Source organism: Fringilla coelebs, assembly GCF_963513975.1.
Source record: "Fringilla coelebs genome assembly, chromosome: Z".
NCBI lineage: Eukaryota > Metazoa > Chordata > Aves > Passeriformes > Fringillidae > Fringilla > Fringilla coelebs.
Genome location: NC_140031.1, coordinates 28,500,471 through 28,518,677, shown reverse-complemented (window position 1 = coordinate 28,518,677; position 18,207 = coordinate 28,500,471). Strand labels below are relative to the sequence as shown.

General features: G+C 41.5%; 1 protein-coding gene across 3 annotated transcripts in view; it reads right to left on the bottom strand.

The window, feature by feature from the left end:
- The window catches only part of UHRF2 (ubiquitin like with PHD and ring finger domains 2), a 79,459-nt gene extending 75,974 nt beyond the window's left edge, over positions 1-3,485 (bottom strand). For all 3 annotated transcript variants that reach the window (XM_084225581.1, XM_084225582.1, XM_084225583.1), the window contains exon 1: positions 2,924-3,485. In XM_084225581.1, coding sequence (XP_084081707.1) covers positions 2,924-3,076 — 153 coding nt within the window. In that variant the 5' untranslated portion in view covers positions 3,077-3,485. The remainder of the gene's footprint in view (positions 1-2,923) is intronic.
- Positions 3,486-18,207: the final 14,722 nt, after the last annotated feature.

Genomic DNA, 18,207 nt, shown 5'->3' with positions numbered 1-18,207 from the left:
TGCTTTCCAGTTAGGAGAAGGAATATGCTACTGGAAACCAGATTGTCGTCTTGCTTTTCTGAATTTTTCTAAGAACAAGTTTACTCAAAGTTAACACATAACACAGAAAAATATTAGATGTGAATAGTCTGTAGTGGAGCAAGGTTAAAATAAGTTTTATTCCAGCATAAGGAAATATTTGTGGCCCTATAGGAAAATCCTTCCAGATAATGATCCACCATCTTCAAGAGGGAAAGCAAGAGACATCACTGCAGGTTTCTATGTTCACTAGACTTCTCTGGATAACTGCAGAGTTAAGAATAAAAAAAACTTTCCGACAAAGTTCCACCTCAACCTAGAATATAACTTCTGTGACTAGTAGAGTCATTCAGCTCAGCACAAATGTGGAGGCCCAGAGAGCACAGGATGTCCTGTACATGTTATAGAGTAATACTATCTTGGTCAATCTTCACTGCTTATGTGAATGGTAGGTCCTTCTGCCAGTAAAAGTTGCCAACCTATTCAACATAGTACTATTCCTGGCATTTACAAGAAAAAAACCCACAACACAACAGAAATACAAAGTACTACATGAATGACAACGCTAGGTTTCCTCCGGTAGTTCTAGGGTATTTTAACCCTTAAAAACAGACACAAGAAGTACTGACCACTTAAGTTCTTGCATTTGTCTTTGAAGATCAGACAACAGCAAACTACAGAATAGCACATTAACTACATTAACAGGACACAGAGATTCCTAAAAAACTGCAAAATTATGGCTCCAGCTCAAAATCTTAGTTGAAATTATTCTCTACTGCAGGCTAAGAACATGATGCTGTTGAAATTCAGCCCATAAACAATGACTCACTTAGGTTTCTACATCCTTATAACTTCATATACCTCCCATTTTTAGGAGGACATTACTTAGCCAGGCTTCCCACCACTTGTAAGACCCAAGGATTTCTATAAGTTCCCAGATAGACTACAGTAAGCAGCATTCAGTAGCAGGATCTTGGTTCTACTAGCAGACTGTACAGATTTAAACATACTGAGCACTAACGAGATAAAATAAGAAAAGGATTTCACCTAGATAATATTTTTTACAACACATGCAGCAATATTCAGGGGGTGTTTGAGTTTTCACCTCAGTATGTTCCTTTCTGTTCATCTCACATTTAACTCAACTTTTTTTTATTCTTAATATTAAAATAAATAGTATTTTATTTTATCTCAGCCCTAAGAGAATTAAGTTATTTAGCTTCATGTTCTCAACATCCAGTTTTACTTGTGCAAGAGCAACCCTTCTGATCTTTTTTCTTATGAGCACCATGGAAACAGAAAAGCAACCCATAATCAAGAAGAAAACTTCAGAATTAATCATGGTAATTACAAGAAAATTAACATTTATGGGGAGTGAAACTATAAAAACCCAATTTCCTAACTCTTCACTAACATGATCCCAACTGTGCCCTAAACTGGATAGACTAAGTACCAAACTCACATGCTCATGTAGGCAACTTCAGCTATAATATTTCACTATCTCGTTTTCTCAAGCAAGATATTTGTTAACAAAAAGGTTCACACTAACTGGTCTGGCCATTGTCAGATTACACAGGAAAGCACAACTCATTACAGGCTCATCTTCCCTGCTTCTCAGACAAAGAATTTGGGGTAAAAACCTCGGATTTGCCCCACATAAACATCTATACCCAAAGAAATGTGCTAGCACGGAACAAAGCTAAGCAGGTTATACAACTCCAAGACTCATGTTCCTTGATTTGGCCCCTTCAGAAAAACACATATTTGTACATTTTGTTCCTTGGAGACCAGCCCTCACAAGTGCTGACTGTCACCAATCTGTAGAACACAAAAATCTAGTCATTTGCTATTGGTTCAAAATCCTAGCTACTAATGCTTGCCTCCTGGTTAAATTTCTATTTTTTAAGTTTTCTCTACGTGTTTGTAAAGATGCACACTTTATCTCTTTTGAGGCAAAAATCTCACTGCTGTGCATTACTCAGCTAGGTGAACGCTTCAACACTCATCTGCTGTAAGAAGATGCATCTTAGGAGTCACTTTCCCTGAACTGTATCACACATTCGGTGCCTTCCACGTCAGGTAATAGCTACGCTTCACTTTCACTACTCAAGCGCTGCGCACACCTCTGTAGTTTACGCAACGCGGCCCCAAAGGTTACACCCATCAGCAAAGTTACAGCCTGAGGCGACCTATTCGGAACAAAATCTTTCCATCACCCCAGGGGAGGGGAGGTTCCACCTCACGGAACACTTCCAGCCAGTCACCCCTGCCATAGCGGCTTCCCGTGTAGGGGATGAAGCGCCTCGCTGGACTACCAGCTGTCGCCCCTATCCCGCCCGGAACATGCCGGGACTCACAAGTCGAGGACACCGTGGCATCACAACTTCTGCCCGAGACAATTAACCCCGCGCCGCCGCCTCTCCCGGCCCCGCCACGTGCGGACCCAGGGCGGCGTTTTCCTTGGAAACTGCTCGCGGCCGGCCCGCGTCCCGCCCTGCCCGGCCTGGATGCGGCGGGGCGGAGGAGAGCGGGGTAGCGCTCCCTCCTTCGCCCCGCATCCCTCCGGCTACTCTGTCACTTGGGCAGGATGAAGGCGGGAGCCGAGGGAGGAGCCTCCCGCCGCTCAGGTGGGAAAACAAACACACAAAGGGGTCTCGCCAGGACCCGGTGAGGGGGTTTTACTGGGGTTTTTACTTCATCAGGGAAAACGGGGGTCCTGGAGCATTCTGTCAGGGTGGGCTCCCCGCTGCCCTCTATTCCTCCCAGACCCAGGAGTAAACAAAAGCGGGAGCTCAGAGAACGGCACATGGGTGGAGACGGGGACCCCTGAGCCGCACAAAGAGCCGGGCCCGGCATTAGGGGAGACCCCCGAGGGTCCGCCGGCATAGGGGAGTTCCTGCCTCACCTGCTTGCCCCGGTAGAAGAGCCGCTGGCGGTCGGGGCTCACGCGGAAGGTCTCCTCGATCTTCTCCCGCAGGCACTCGATCTTGGTGAGGCGGCTCAGGTCGTCGATGGTCTGGGTCTCCGTGCCGTCGATGGTGCGGACCTGGATCCACATAGTGCGCGCCCTCCCGCCCGCTCGGCCGGCCGCGGGCAAAGGATGGGAGACACAGGCAGGGGGTGGGAACGGGGTCCGCTCCGCGGATGAGCGCCCACGGCGTGGGAGGTGCCGGGGAGGGGTCTGGACGCTACCCCGCTCTTTGTTTGGCCCGACGGGGCAGGAAATTCAAACCCCGCGGAGCGGGCGCGACCCTCCCGCCCGCAATCCGGGCCGCCCGTCCCGCTCGGCGGGGTGCGGGAGAAGGAAGGGGAGCCGAGCAGATCCCGCGGCGCTCCCCGATCCCGCCGAGGCAGATCGCGGCGGGTCCCGGCGGGCCGGCGGCGGGCAGGGCTACGGGGATGCGCCGGAAGCCATCGCCCGGCCCGGGCACTGTTTACCGGGGAGCGCCGCCGCGCTCACATGGAGGTCACGGCGCCAACGCCGATCTCGCGAGAGCGCCCGGCCGCGGCCGTGCAGACAACACGCCGGGGCGGGAGCGGGGGCGGGGGGAGCCAGGCGGGCACGCGGCACCACCACGCCCCCTCCCGCCGCGCGCCCCGGCCGCCCGCCGGCCCCGCGCGCTGTGCCCGGCCGGCTCGAGGCCTGCGGGGGGAGGGGTTGGCGCGCGGGGGAAGCGGCCGTTGGCGTCTCCATGGCGGCACGCGCGGCGCCGGGCGCTGTGAGGGCCCGCGCCCGGAGCTGCCGGCCGGGCAGCCCTCGGCAGCCCTGGGCCACCCGGACCCACGCTTCCCAGGACATAAAGCTACATGTAACCTTGCCGCAAAGATACAAATTAATACTGGAGGTTGATACAAATACGGGGCGAGACTAGGGAAGGAAAGAAGAAGCTTCGTTTACGCCGCGAATCTGGCGCACATTTGGTTCTCTGTATTTTTCTGCATTGGGTAATTCTGTGAATTAACCACCAGGCAAATCTGGAGTTACATAGCGGTTGTGGGCTTGCCCCGTTGGGCAGCTGGGCGCCGCGCATTCCTTTGGTCATTCTGTTCACAGGAAGGTGGAGAACAAAGAAAGAAGGTTGACAGTGAGAAAATTGGCATCTAAATAGCAACCATTTAATCAAAACTGTTAAAATTTAGTTATAACCAAAAGCTGTGCACACAAAGCAAAATGAGGAAGTATTTCAGTACATAGAATTGACAGGCACCTGTGCACTTATCCATTTCTACAAAACCAGAGCTTTGTCATGTTTAAAGGTTGCTTAGGAAGACAAGCACCTTAACTCCTAATATCCTGCGCTTTCTCCTTCTTATCCCAGCTCTCACTGCTGAGTGTGACACAAAGTGGTCTGGGATGTCACCAGCCTTCCCCACTGGGTCCCTTCCTGATGAACTCCTCCAACCTACTTGCTGGCAGTGTTGTCCCTAATACAGGTTCTTCTGTTGTGTAAGAAGCTGACCCATAGGAGGTACTTGTTTCTTTCATGTTTGTGCAGAGGTGAACGCACAAAACCAGCTGCAGTAAGGCTGAAAATTTCTACTTTCATAACACAGAAGTACAAGCATACCTAATTTCTAATTACATGCCTATTTTATAGCCATTGAACTCAAAGAAAGGAAATTTAGGTTAGATATATAGAAGAAATTCTTTACTGTGAGGGGGATGAGACAGAAATACAGGTTGCCCAGAAAAGTTGTGGATACTCCATTCCTGGAAGCATTCAAAGCCAGTTTGGATGGGACATTGAGGAACCTAGGCTAGTGGAGGTGCCCTTGCCCATCACAGGGAGACTGAAACTAGGTGCTTTTTAAAGTCCCTTCCAAACCAAACCATTTTATGATTCTATGATCTTTTGCCCATTTTGATATAAAGGTAGGATATATTTTAAATTTATTGCTCATGTTCAGTGTGTGAGAGACTCCAACTGGAGGTGGGTAGCCTAAACTTTAGAGGCATGGTTTTCAGGCAATAAGGAGCTAAGTTAATCTAAAGGACACACGTTTAGCTGATTTTGCTAACTTGAGTAAAATTTATTATGTACTGCCAGACAGTTTCCTACTTATCTGTTGTACTCAGTTATCCACTCTGCAAAATCTTTTCCTTAAATCATTCATCATTCATGATTCTCCCCTTTGTGACCTAAATTTCTCAATCTGAATATGAGACCATATGAGCCTCATTTGTTTTATCAAAAAAAATCTCTTGTTTTCTCTCAAATTACAAGGGATTTCCCCACACCAGCAAATCCCACTGTATCTTTTCTCTTGTAATTATGCTAGCACCCCTCTTACTCTTCTTTGTATTAATGAAATTTGAGAATCATTTAGCATTGATACTAGCCATCATCATTATTGGGTATGTTCTAGAAAGTACATTTTTACGTGCTTCCATATTTATATGCATACACTTAAGACACAATAAACAATAAATGCCACTAGTAAAAGGAAAAATAATCAACACAATTGTTTCAGCTATCCATTATTTGGTAACCATATTACATGTGAGTCACTGAAAGACCGTAGTAATTCATCGCCACCCCTGCTCCTGTGATCAAAAAGGGCACAACATTCAGGTCTGCAGGCTAAAACGAACAACTTCCAGGTCAAAATTCAGATATCTCTCTCTCCTTGGTCTAGACAGTTCCTTTTTAAATTCTTCACCAAAATCAGCCTTTGATGGCATAAATGCATGGCTTGCCTGTGACATTTCCCAAGATGTAAAAATAAGCTCTGTGGTCACACGTCAAAAACCATCTGAAGAGTAGAGAGCCACATGTGCCTTTGCAGAGCTGACCTCTTCTTTTGTATTACAGGGCGCCAGGAAGATGGTGAGGTGTTTGTAGTTGTTCATGCCATTTACATCCCTTCACTTGCATCCCTACTGCAGGGAAAGTTCCTTTAGTTCTCAACTTAGACAGCTGGAGAGTTTGGCAGAGAAGAACCTTCTGAAACTCAGTAAAGGCAAATGCAGGCCCTGCACCCAGGAAGAAATAACCCTACACACCATTGCAGGCTGGGGGCTGACCTTCTGGAAAGTATCTCTCAGGAGGAGCTGGGGATCCTGCTGAACAATTTTTACCAAAAATTTGTAAAAATAAAAACTACTTAACATTGTAGCATTAAGAAATGGGTATTCTTTATTCAGTCAGAGGCACAAAAGGTTGTTTCCTCTGAAACATTGTGCAAGCTGAGTACAGAAAAAGCTCCTGTTTTGTATAATATTCATTTATTTTCCCAGAAAAAACATATATATGATAATCATTTCCCTAAAATCATTAATACATGTTCCCTCCCCTTTGCACCTGTGTTCTGCTGTCCGGGGGGGTCTCTTTGGTGGTCCCTGATGGTCACTGACCCCAAAGTCATACCTGGCCACCTAAGGAACTGGTAAAAAGTTGGCACATCTGGGCTTGTTGCTTTCCAGTTCTTCTTCCTACAGGATAAGTATTGTGCAGCTCCATAGGCCAGTGGTTTTTGAAGAATAAGCATTGTATTCACCTGTCAGGTACAAACAATTTTTCTTCTTGGCAGCTTTCCCACCCTTTGAGGCTTGTGAAGCTTGTCTTCTCCTTGAGCCTTCATAAGCCCCACCTTGCTTTTTTACTAACACCATATAACTTTCTTGTGTTTCATGAGAAATCATGTTCTTTCAGCACCTTAAAGCAAGCATCATAATTGCAATTAGTAATATGCTCACAAGTATACTTTGCAAAAGTGAGGCCCACCAACCAGTCAGAGAAAATCCAAGTCCTTTAAATAGGTTATTTAGCCAGTTACTTTCTAATCCTGCCCTTAATTCTCTTCTATCTGATCATCCAGTTAAACAGTCACATTTAGAATGTGCACACAACTATTGTTTAAATTCAAGCAAGCACATACTTCATGTAACAGCAATAAATCTAAACCAAATCTGTTTTGTATGGTTGTTTTAGCTGTGGCTTGCAACTGTTCATTTATTTCAGCAAAGCCCAAGTGAGTTGTATTTGCTAAAGTTTTCGTTTGTAGAGTCAAATGTGTATGGCTGGTCTATTCCTAAAAGTAGATCATTGAGGAGTAAGATAGACTCTGAGGGCCATCTCACTATAGTCTGCATATTGGGATGTTTCCAAGTTTTGTCATGCTTAACTTCTCCCCATAGCTGGTTCCCAGTTGTGACTCCTTCCACAAGGGACACAACATTAGTACTCCTAATGTCCCCTGTTCTCTTGATTCTCTCTTGAAGGTTAATGTGTGGTCCAAATTCCATTACTTCCTACCTATGCTGTGGGTCCTAATGATCTTATAATGTCCTGCTGACAGTCTATACCTCTCTAAGTCCCATTGTTTGTTAGGCAGGACCAGGTGTCATTAAGAAAGGGAGAATAATTTCTACAAACACATCCCAGCCTTAGAACCTGGGCCACAGATATGAGCTGCTCTACCTCAGGATTCCTACTGATGCAAGCAGATATTTGAGGCAATTCTACTTTCCCTTTCTATTTCTCTATTTCCCAAAGTGCTTCCTGATGTTTAAGTTCCAGTATCTTATACTTGTGGAGGTACAATTATCTGCTCACATGAGGTTACCGATCAGCTGCAGGGATTTTTCATAACTTTTAAAGATAGAGCTAGCTGCCCATCCTGATTTTTATAATTTGGTTTTTGTTCTAGGTCTTTCAGCTTTTTGCTAGGTATTTTTCAGCTACCTCTTTTTGTCAGCTAATTGGTTCCCTGTGTTAACTGTGGAGTTTCCAAACTGGTTAATTGTGGGAACACAGCCAGTTGGGATAAATAGTGGTTTTGCCTTGGTAGCATATACAGGAGGCATTAACCTGAGGCCATGGGAAGCAGGGTATTGAAAGGGAAATAACTAGTCAGGTCATCATGGCAAGAAGAGTGTGTTCATGGGAGTCAATATGTTAATGGAACTGTTCTATATTAAGTCATGTTTCTGGTTCTTGTTCTCAGTTGGTTTGGAACCTGTCACACCTAAGGCAATGTTCCTAATTCATGTTCATGACTGGAACCTTACCCTCAGAATATCCCTGTATCTTGTTATGTTTGCCACTCTCCCCATCTTTTGATCTTGCCCCTCAGACTGTGTGGTTTCTGCATTTGTTATTTTGCTAATTAAGATCTTTTTATTTTTGGGCAAGTTCATCGCACCCATTCCTCTATTTTATGCCACATTCCCCCTGGCTGAGCCGGACTAGGGTTTGCAGCAAGACTGACTGCGAGGATTGATGGGCTTCACAAGTGCATTACAGCACTTCTTTTGGCTTTTCCACACTCTGTAGTAGTTAGCTAATTTCTTTCTTATACTTCCTAGGAGACTGTTGTAACAATCCACTTTTCTTTCATATGGCTTCATGGGCATGTATTATCCCAAACCCATTTTTAAATCAGTCCATACATTTACCCTTGCCAGCACTAAGTGTAAAGCCATTAATTCTGGTTTTTGTGCTGATGTGTTCTTAAGTAAAACCTGGACTTCCTTTACCTGAGTCAAGGTTACCCTTGCATATCCAGCTGCATATCTTCCATTTCGTACCATGCTGCTCCCACCAGTGTATAGCTCCTGTTCTAGGTCCTGGATAGGATCACTATTGAGGTCCAGTCTTAGGTTCAACATTTCCCTGCTCTACTAAGGCAACTTGGTATTTTAGAATTCTGCGAAGAGGGCTCATAGATCGTGTATAGTTCTTGTATCCAGAGTCTGACAAATGGCTTCCTTTTGGCTGCTTCCCAAGGCTTTTTGGCTGCCTTTTCCTTGCAACATAACAAAACCAAGTTATATTACTGCCTCACTTTCTTTCCTGTTTGTGCCATTTTCTTTGATATCCTGCATCCAGATTGTGTAAGAAATTTAGCAGACTTCTGGTAGCACTGAGGCACTTCCTTCATTGTTTGCTGGCAGAATATAATCTATATGTTGTAGTAAAATTCCATTCAGATTTTGCTCTTCCAGCTTTCCGCTTTCTTTTGCCAGCTGGTTGCCAGACAAAGTGGGGCTGTTCTGAAGCCCTGGGATAGTAGAGTCTGTGTTAGCTAAACCTTCGACCCAAGGTTTGAATTCTCCCATTCAAAATCAAACAACTCTCCAGGTTTGATCATCCAGACATCTCAGTTACCCATACCAATGGGGTTACAGCACTCTCTACCTCCTCTGGGATTTTTTCTACTTCACTGGATTCCTGTAAATAAAAATCTTTGTTTCAATGACTTTTCATTCAGGTATTTGAATTTATATTTCCTCATCCAGGAAAGTTATTTGATTATTCAATTTTCCCAAAAAATCTCTCCTCAACAAGGGAATTGGGCATTCAGGCTTATACCAAAATTGATGTGTCCCCCACTGTTTTTTTTAAATTTAAATAGTAACTGTTGTAGAAAAAAAGGCCTTTTCTCTTTCCTCTCTCCCATACCCACAACACTTACTAGTTCCAAGATAAGTTTTCCTCTGCATGTATTCTGTACCAAATAGGGTGCTCCTATATAATTTTTTTTTTAATTACCTGTTCATTCCCCAGGAATAATGTAACCAGGGTCTCAGCTGAGGGTGATTCCCCTGGTTCCTTTCAGGAGAATTCTTCATTTATGGTTATGAACTTGATGATTTGAAGAGCTAGGTTTAGTTTTCCTGTCTGATTTCCCCTGGCCTGGCACCACTCCCTTTTCCAATACCCCCTTTTCTTACAAACTGCCAAAGTATATTTCAGCCACCAATTATTGCAATACTCAACCAATTGCTTCCAAGTGAGGAGGGGTTTTGAGCCAATGTCCTGTGAAAAATAAGCATTGTATAACACACTAGGTGCAAATGACTTTTCATCTGTCAACACACCAACCTGTTCATGAGCCAGGAGTTTCTGAGTTTCTGTCCATGATCCAGCACTGTGCCCCTGTGGCCAAGAAAGACAATGCTATCCTAGGGTGCAATAGGAAGAGCGTTGCCAGCAGGTTGAGGGACATGGTCCTGCTTCTCTACAAATCCTGATTCTCCTGCCCTGACAAAGCTGCATCTGGATTGCTGTGTCTAGTTCTGAGCTACTAAGTGCAGGAGAGACACGGGGCTCCAGGAGGAGGTCCAGTGGAGGGTGACTAGGATGATTCAGGGTCTGGTGCAACTCTTTTATGATGAAATGTTGAAAGAGCTGCCTTTCAGCTCTTTCATCAATGCTTGTAAGTATCTGAAGGGGAAGTGCCAAGAAGATGGAGCCAGGCTCTTCTCAGTAAGGCCAAGGAACAGGACAAGAGACAATGGGCAGGAACTGATGCACAGAAAGTTCCATCTGAATATGAGGAAGATCATCTGTACTGTAATGGACCACTCACTATAGAAGACTGCCAAGGAAGGTTTTGGAGTCTCCTTCACTGGCAATATTCAAGAACCCTCTGGACACACTCCTGTGCCATGTGCTCTAGGATAGTCTACTTCAACAGGGAGGTTGGACTGGATGTCCCGTTGTGCTCCCTTCCAACCTCACCCATTCTCTGATTCTGTGAAGGGCTCAAACTGGTGCTTCCAGTTTGATTGGGCATTTTTTTATCATCACCAGGTCTGCTCCTGGTTTGCATTCTATTTTAAGTGGAGTCATGGTGTTTGCTTTAGCTGGTTTCTTTGAATCTCATGAAAGAGGGATTACCACATTAAATATTGCCTCCTGGGTGTCATTCTCAGACTCTTCTGAGGTCTGAGTCATTAGTAAACAGGTTCAAGCCTTCCATGACTTTTCGTGTGGATTGTATAGCTATAGAGAGCTTTCAAAAAAAAAAGTCATTTGAGCATTTACCTTGCATTAATAACTCTCATCCTAACAAGGGAAGAGGATATTCTAGCATATATAGAAACTAATTAGTCAATTTAGTATCTCCAATTTTACGGTTTATGAGTCATAGGAATGGCTGCAAAGCTCTTCTTCCATTGTCCCAGCAACTGGTATTTTAACTTTGCTTAGCAAATTCTTACAGATAGTTATTAGTAAACATGAGAGCCTTCTACAAATCAAATATCTCTTGTTTAATTCCCTGGTTTTACTGGAATTGGGGTATTTGCTGGAGATGCCTTGATATTTTCCCCTGGTCATCTTTACTCATTGTCAAAAAATCCTCCAATATCACAATAATTGTACCTTCTAATTAACCCATCCTCCCTATAAATAATGCAAGGATTTAGGGCAAAGGCAAGGCAGAAGCCTCTTTCAGATCTCTGCCTAATCACTCCTGTTTCACCTTTTCTAATACCATTCTATTTTCTTCTACAGCAAAAAGGTATTCAATATAGTTCAATATCCTCTCCACTGGAGTTATAAGTCGCCACCATGATTTCCAAAAACTTCCTTTAAGATTCTGTCCATGGGAACCAATGATCATTTGCAGTTCAACAAATCTGAGGTATTAAAAGGGACACATGTAAAAGACTGGCAGACTCCCTGCTTCCACTGCTTGATTGAAAGGTGATTGTGTCAGTGGCTGGAAGTGAGTCTGACCAAAGTCTGGTCCACAGTACGACTAAAGTCCTCACTACCCCTCATATGCTTTTTATTTTGATATATATCCTCTTTATCCATCCCTGCCCCAATGTTACATGTGGTGGAAAGGAGGAAACTAATGTTCACACATGTTTCAGTTCCTCCCCTCCACAGCGTACTTGCTGGTTTTCCTCCTCAATACATGGCATCAACATAGCTTATCCCATTTTACACTTTCCAGAATATAACCCAGGAGGCTTATAACCCAATGGCTACAGGAGGAAAAAAAAGAGCAAATTATTTAGAAAGCAATAATGTCCTCTTTGGTCAATGGTGGTGCTGATGAGAAAAGTAGGTAATGCTAAAGGGTAAACTGAGTGAGTAGCACAGTATGTAGGAGGGATGGGGTGACAGTAGCTCAAAAATTATTAGAATTATTACAGCGAGGAAAGGAGTCAAGAATAAGAAAGCAAAACCTGGGCAAAGTGAAACAAGTGCTAAGATCTAATTGGAGGTAAACTCAAGAAATTAGTGACAAAAAAACATTGAGTTGAATAGAAAAGAAAAATTTGACATGGTATTTTATGAGATAAGACAAAGCTAGTTTTCTCAGGAAAAAAACTAAAGTGAATAGAACAAGAGTGAAATAAAATGAAACAAATAAATTGAGAATGACACAACGATAAGTATGATTTTGTTTTAAAATTGAATTCTGTTATGATGGAGTATTCAAAAGAAAACCATTATGCTTTTTTTGTTTTGTTTTGTTTTTTGAGATAAAATAGTCAAAAGTTTAAAAATATGGGATAAAAAGTGGGAACTATTAGAACGAGACCTTTGTATATGTAGGAATTTTCATAGTTTTCCAAGGGTAGGTTGCTTTAGCATGAAAATAAAGATAATTGGTCACTTGAGATTATGTTTGTACTGGTATTTGAAATGCTACCTGAATTCTTAAAAATACTGTAGATTGTTTGGCAAACTTTATCTTTGCCAGTAGTAGACTTCTGTAATGGCCTTAATGTGGATAGAGTAACGGTGATAGCAGAAGAAGCGAGCAATTAACTTGACAAAGAGACAAATGCGCAGGACATGTGAGGAGGGGGTGGAAGAATGGAAGCATCATACCAAGCAAAGAAAGTTGAAAGAAGCCACTGGAAGAGGGAAATATGAGCCACAGTTTTAAGAAGGAGCAATGCAAGGGGAGCAGTCAGCCAAGAAGGAAAAGAAAATTTTTTAAGGACTTATTTTTCTGGACAGTCTTGTAATGATTTGTAGGCTATGTAATAATCTGTGTGGGTTGTTTCACTGTTGTCAGATGTGTCTTCTGGGAAAGAGGAAGAGAGGAAGGAAATTGAAATTGTCCTTCTACTGAGCTGAGCAGAAATGTGTCACTTAACTCCCATGAAGTCAATGTGACTATTTCAGCATGGAAAGAAGAGAGAAAACCAGGATGGCTGACTTCATTAACCTAATTTAAACTTGATGAAAAGAACAAAAGCAAATGAAGTATAATTATTACAAATAGAAATACAAAAAAATTGTGACAGAAAGAGTTCATAACATAAATATTTCTATTTCATTATAATGGGAACAGAGATGCTAACATTAAAAACGATAGCTGTAGCAATGATTCTTCTGCCAGGGTTGAGGCAAAAGTTGTTACCAGAATTGTGGGCTCTGGGACAGCTGGAATGAGAAGAGGTTTACACTAAGCAGCCTAAGAGTTAAAGGCAACAGAGCAGTGAGTGTTTTGCCTTGATTAGAACTAATAAAAGTTGCTTTTATTTACATTGAGAAGAGTCCCTGTGCTGAGGACCATTGTACCTGCTCATGGAGTGGTGTACTTAAAGATCAGGGAAGTAAAATAAGTCTTAATTTACTTTCTACAATCTGTTTTTATATATTTGCATAACATTTTTTAATGTGAAAAAGGTAAAAAGAAGTAAGGAGACTACATCATTCTTATAAGGCCCTTCCAGAACTGATTCAGAAATTCACATGCTTCTTTACATAGCTCTGCTGTTTCTAGCAAACTTGCTTTAAGAATTTAACTCAGAATATACTTTAGTCAGTTAAAAGCTTGCTAATTCCTGATAGTGAAGTTGTTGGCCTTAATTATTTCAGATGTCACTAATCTTTGCACTGAAAACCAACAATTCATGAGATGGTAATCTTTGCTCTGTATATGATTTAGAACCTTTTTCTTGGTTTGGATTGTTCTTGTCAGTTTAGGTATCAATATGATATATTGCAGCATATTGGAATCTTTCATTTTTAATGGAAATGTAGTGATTTTATGAAGAATTATGATTTTTAATTGCGTTTCAATTTTGACATTATTGAAATGGCTGAGACGTTACATTTTCTTTCAAGTTTTTGTTTATTAATTCTGTGATGGTTTTGCCACATCTAATCATATTGCATTCTTTTCATTCATCTTTCTAAAAAGATGCTAAAGAGCAAAACAATTGTGTTGAGCATCGTGTTCATAGTCATGTAGTTTATAGTTTTAACATAAAAAATTTTATGTGTATCATAAAACCAGTCTTCTCTAGCAAGGCAGATGAATGTTAAAGTATTTAACAACTACTTGAGAAATTTAAATGGCAAGGAGTGCTATTAATGCTTAGTTGGTCAACTGGGGTTTTGAGGTATTAGGGAATGAACATGCAACTCATCATGTGAGCATAGAAGTTAAAAAATTGAGTGTAAAACTGGTTATTATTTCTCATACTGCTATGTAAAATGAAGGGGGCATATCTACTCTATGCGTTGTTGTCCACTCCTTCTCCAACTCAGAAATAGTAGTCTCTGCAAGTCTGAGCCTCTGTTATTCTGGAAATTATATGAAAGGATTACATATATGAGGCCATTTAGAGCTTTCCACAGTGCTATTGTCTTTTATGCATGTGGGTGTTCCTGTGTAAAAAACAGAATGGTGTAAACACAGTCTTAACGTAGAGCTGCATTCAGTCCTCAAAATCTGTCTTAATCAGGAGTACAAACCAATTCCCTTTAAAAATCTCCGGATAGTTTGGAGCCTTACTACATAAGATACCACCATTTCTTTACTAAGTTGTCTATCATCTTTATGATGATACTTTATGCCCTAATCATCCGCATTATGCCCAGAAATGGCTGCCGCAGCTTCAAGATAGGTCCTGGGGTGGGGTGGGAAGCCTTGGGTTCCTGCGCAGTTTGGTTCAAGCCCTCGCTCTCTGGAGCGCACAGGATGTGGGCTGGGGTGCTACATTGTTGCTTTTGTTAGATTAGTATTTGCTAGCTTGAAGCAAATAATTGGTGGTTTTCTCCCTTCCCCCTAACCCGGAGGCTGTACCCGGAATCCTCTCTGCTGTTTTTGGGTTTTTTTGCTTGAACTGTTTTGATGGAGACACTCCATTGTAAGAGACCAATACATTGTTCTGTCAAGGCTTGTAGTTGTTGAAGCAGTGCTGATTTTCTCCAATTGCCTCCTTGTCCTCCATGTGCCTTAGCATAGCCTCTAGGAAGATCTGTTCCATGATCTTCCCAGGTACAGAGGTTTAGAGACTGACAGTCTGGTACTTCCCAGTGTGCTCTTCTACTCTTTAAAAAAAGTCTCCTTTTTTCCAGTCGCCTTGGACTTCACCTAACTGCCATGATTGTTCAAGTATCACAAAGAATAGTTTGGCTGCTGCATCAGCCAGTTTCTTCAGGTCTGTGGGATCTTATCTGGTCCCATATGCCTATGGACATTCAGGTTCTTCAAGTGGTCACAAGTACCTGATATTCTCTTATGGTGGGAGCAGCTTTTCTTCCCCATTCCCTTCCTTGTGGTCCATCCACTCAATGTGTGTAAAGAGAGATTGCCAGAGAGGACTGAGGCAAAAAATTAGTTGAGCATTTCAATTTTTTGAGACTTTTACTCATGTGTTTTTATCACTTTGCTTACTGCGGGGGGTAGGGGGTTACATTTTACTTTTTCTTCCTCTTCCGCCTCTGGCTGACACACCTTATACTTGATGTATCTTGCCAAGCTCAGGCCTGGGTCTTTCTTGGCTGTACCTACAAATACTGCTTATCTAAACACATTTTATAAAGTTGTAAAGGAGATAACAATTTTACCCCTAGAAATATTCATTATAATTTCATGAAGTATCTTTGGTGGCAATAGGATTCTTCTTTTTAGAAATATTTCTATTCCTGATTATCTATCAGAGAAGAGATTCATGAACTATGTGCAACCCAGAGCAACAGGATATTTCTAAACGGTTCATATTTGCTCCTCATTACACAGAAAATGCAGATCATTCATGTCCCAGGTTATCCTAGTGGCCTGTGAGAAAGGGGGCTTTCTTCTGCCAACAGTTGTGCTGAAATCACTGAGCAGCACAAAATTTTCTGGTTAAACACATGAACTTTTACAATGATGGGTAAGATAAGTGGCAGTAATCTCTCAGCAATTCAATACCTAGCACTTCTGCTGTCAAGTGTAGACCTATGAGTGAAACATTAAAGCTAAATGCGCATCATGTGCTAAAATGAAATATTCAAGAAGTACATCCAAAACTGACAGCATGATGAGTAGGGGGCTATTTAAATTCCGTATGGACAATTTGTGTCTGCCTTGATCTAGAAGGACAGAAACACCAGGGGAAATTTTATATTCTGTTTTGCAACTAATTACAGGAGTTCAAAATAGCTAGTTCTAGATAACCATTTAGTCAGCTTGCAATAAATAGGTTGGAATTTTCTTTAACTAACATATCTGTTTGAGGTATTTTATACATACAGGTAGGTATCACTTCCTAAAGGTAACGTAAGTCTGTTCTTCCAGCTGCTTAATTGACTTAGTATAAGTGATTGTGGTTTTGGTTTGCTGTCGTGGGATTCTGAGCATCTATATGTCCAGTGTGGTATAATACTATTATGTAAGAAAAAACTTAAGACTAAAAAATAGAGTAAAGCCTAAATGCTATATGACCTTACAATATAGAGTAAAAACATTCTTGGATATCAGTGGAATTTCATATGAGTAAGGGATTAAAATGATTCCTCAAGAGAATGAATCTGTGTCTGGTGACAGAATTGGTCGATTATTTCCGTTGTTTTCATGATGCCTTTATTTTAAAAGGGTTTTTAGTTATCTGCATTTAAGAGGATTAGCAGAGAATAAAAAAGGAAGAATTAAGTAATTTCATACTGCTCTATGGGGTATAGACTAGAAATCTAAAACATTTGTAGAATTTTATTAGACATATTCAGGAATCTTTTAATTCATGTTAGTGGTTTTTTCACATAATAGGCTTTGCAAAAAAATCTCTCTAGGAATATTGCTAACTAAATTGTAGTAGTTTACTAACTAAATGGCAAAACAAAAATAAATAGGGCTTTAGCTTTTCAACACAAGATGCAGACTTCAGTTATGTGTTATCCTTAATAACTGAAGGCCCTGCCATGTGTTAACTTGTGGAGAGCATACAGTTGCAAATGTTACCATCTGCTTTAAAACTATTACATCAGAAAAATTCAGTGTAATAAGCTCTCTGATATATCACGTCTTGCATATATCTAGATCCAATTAAAGAAAGCACCATTTCTTGTAGGATCAACTTGCTGATAAAAGTAATGTATATTCTCAATTGTAAACTCAAACTGCTGCAGGAACCAGAGTGTGCTCTGATGACACCTCTCCTCTTTGTTATCCTTGACTCTCCTAAACTGAGCATTTTCAACACTCCTCTGTTCCTTTGGGTTTTTTTTTTTTTGTCCCATTGTCTTTACAAGGTTTCTGAGGAGGATGGATTACTCAGTGTTAGGATGACTATGTCTAGCTCTTTTTGTGGTGCATTATGAGAGGATGAAAGAATCCAATGCAATTTTGGTTTTGTGTTCATTTTTTATTTGGTTTTTTTTTGTTGTTGTTGTTGTTCCTAGTATATTGCTGGGTTTGGGGTTTTCTTTGGGTTGGGTTGATTTGGGTTTTTTTTTTTTAGCAATCTTTTGTAATATTGCAGCCATCTTTTACACTCACATGTTAGAAGCCACTCATTTCTACAGGAACTTGCTGTTTGATGTTTTGGGGGACACCTTGCAGCTGCAAACCCACAGACTGTAAGTGTAGATGCTTTTTCATTTACTGTGAGCAGCTTCCTGAGGCACTGGAAGTCACCAAATGCAGTTGCAATGTGGGAATACACAGTGCTCAAAGTACAAACCCTGACAGTGGTAAGGGAGCCATCCAGTGGGCTCTAGTGAGAAGCAGTCATGAGAAATGAAAATTGACTAACCACTGGGGAGTTTCTGTCTTACTTTTTGTCTTTGTTGTGGAGAACTAATTTTCCTTGAAACGTAAAAATTCCTGAAGATCAAGATATGGAGCTGTACCTTCTAAATACTCATTCTAAATACTCTAATTAAGCTTAGAACACCAAGCTCTGGGGTATTTTTCAGTTTATATAATAGAAAGGGGAATCTACCATATAATAATGAATAAGGTTGGAAGACATTTAAGTAATCCTTTGCTTTCTATTTGAAATACAGTTCAATCCTAATGCTTTTGATGTTAAGTGTGTGATATTTTAACTGAATTTTAAAAATTCCCAAATTCTTATTAAAGATTTCTTTAGATTCTTTTAAAAAATTCTTACAGGTCATTTATGGATGATTTTTCTGTGATATGCTCACTTACCAGAGGAAACTGAAAAGTAATGGAAATGATGATTTCTAATGCTTACAGCAGGTGAAGGTCTGCAAT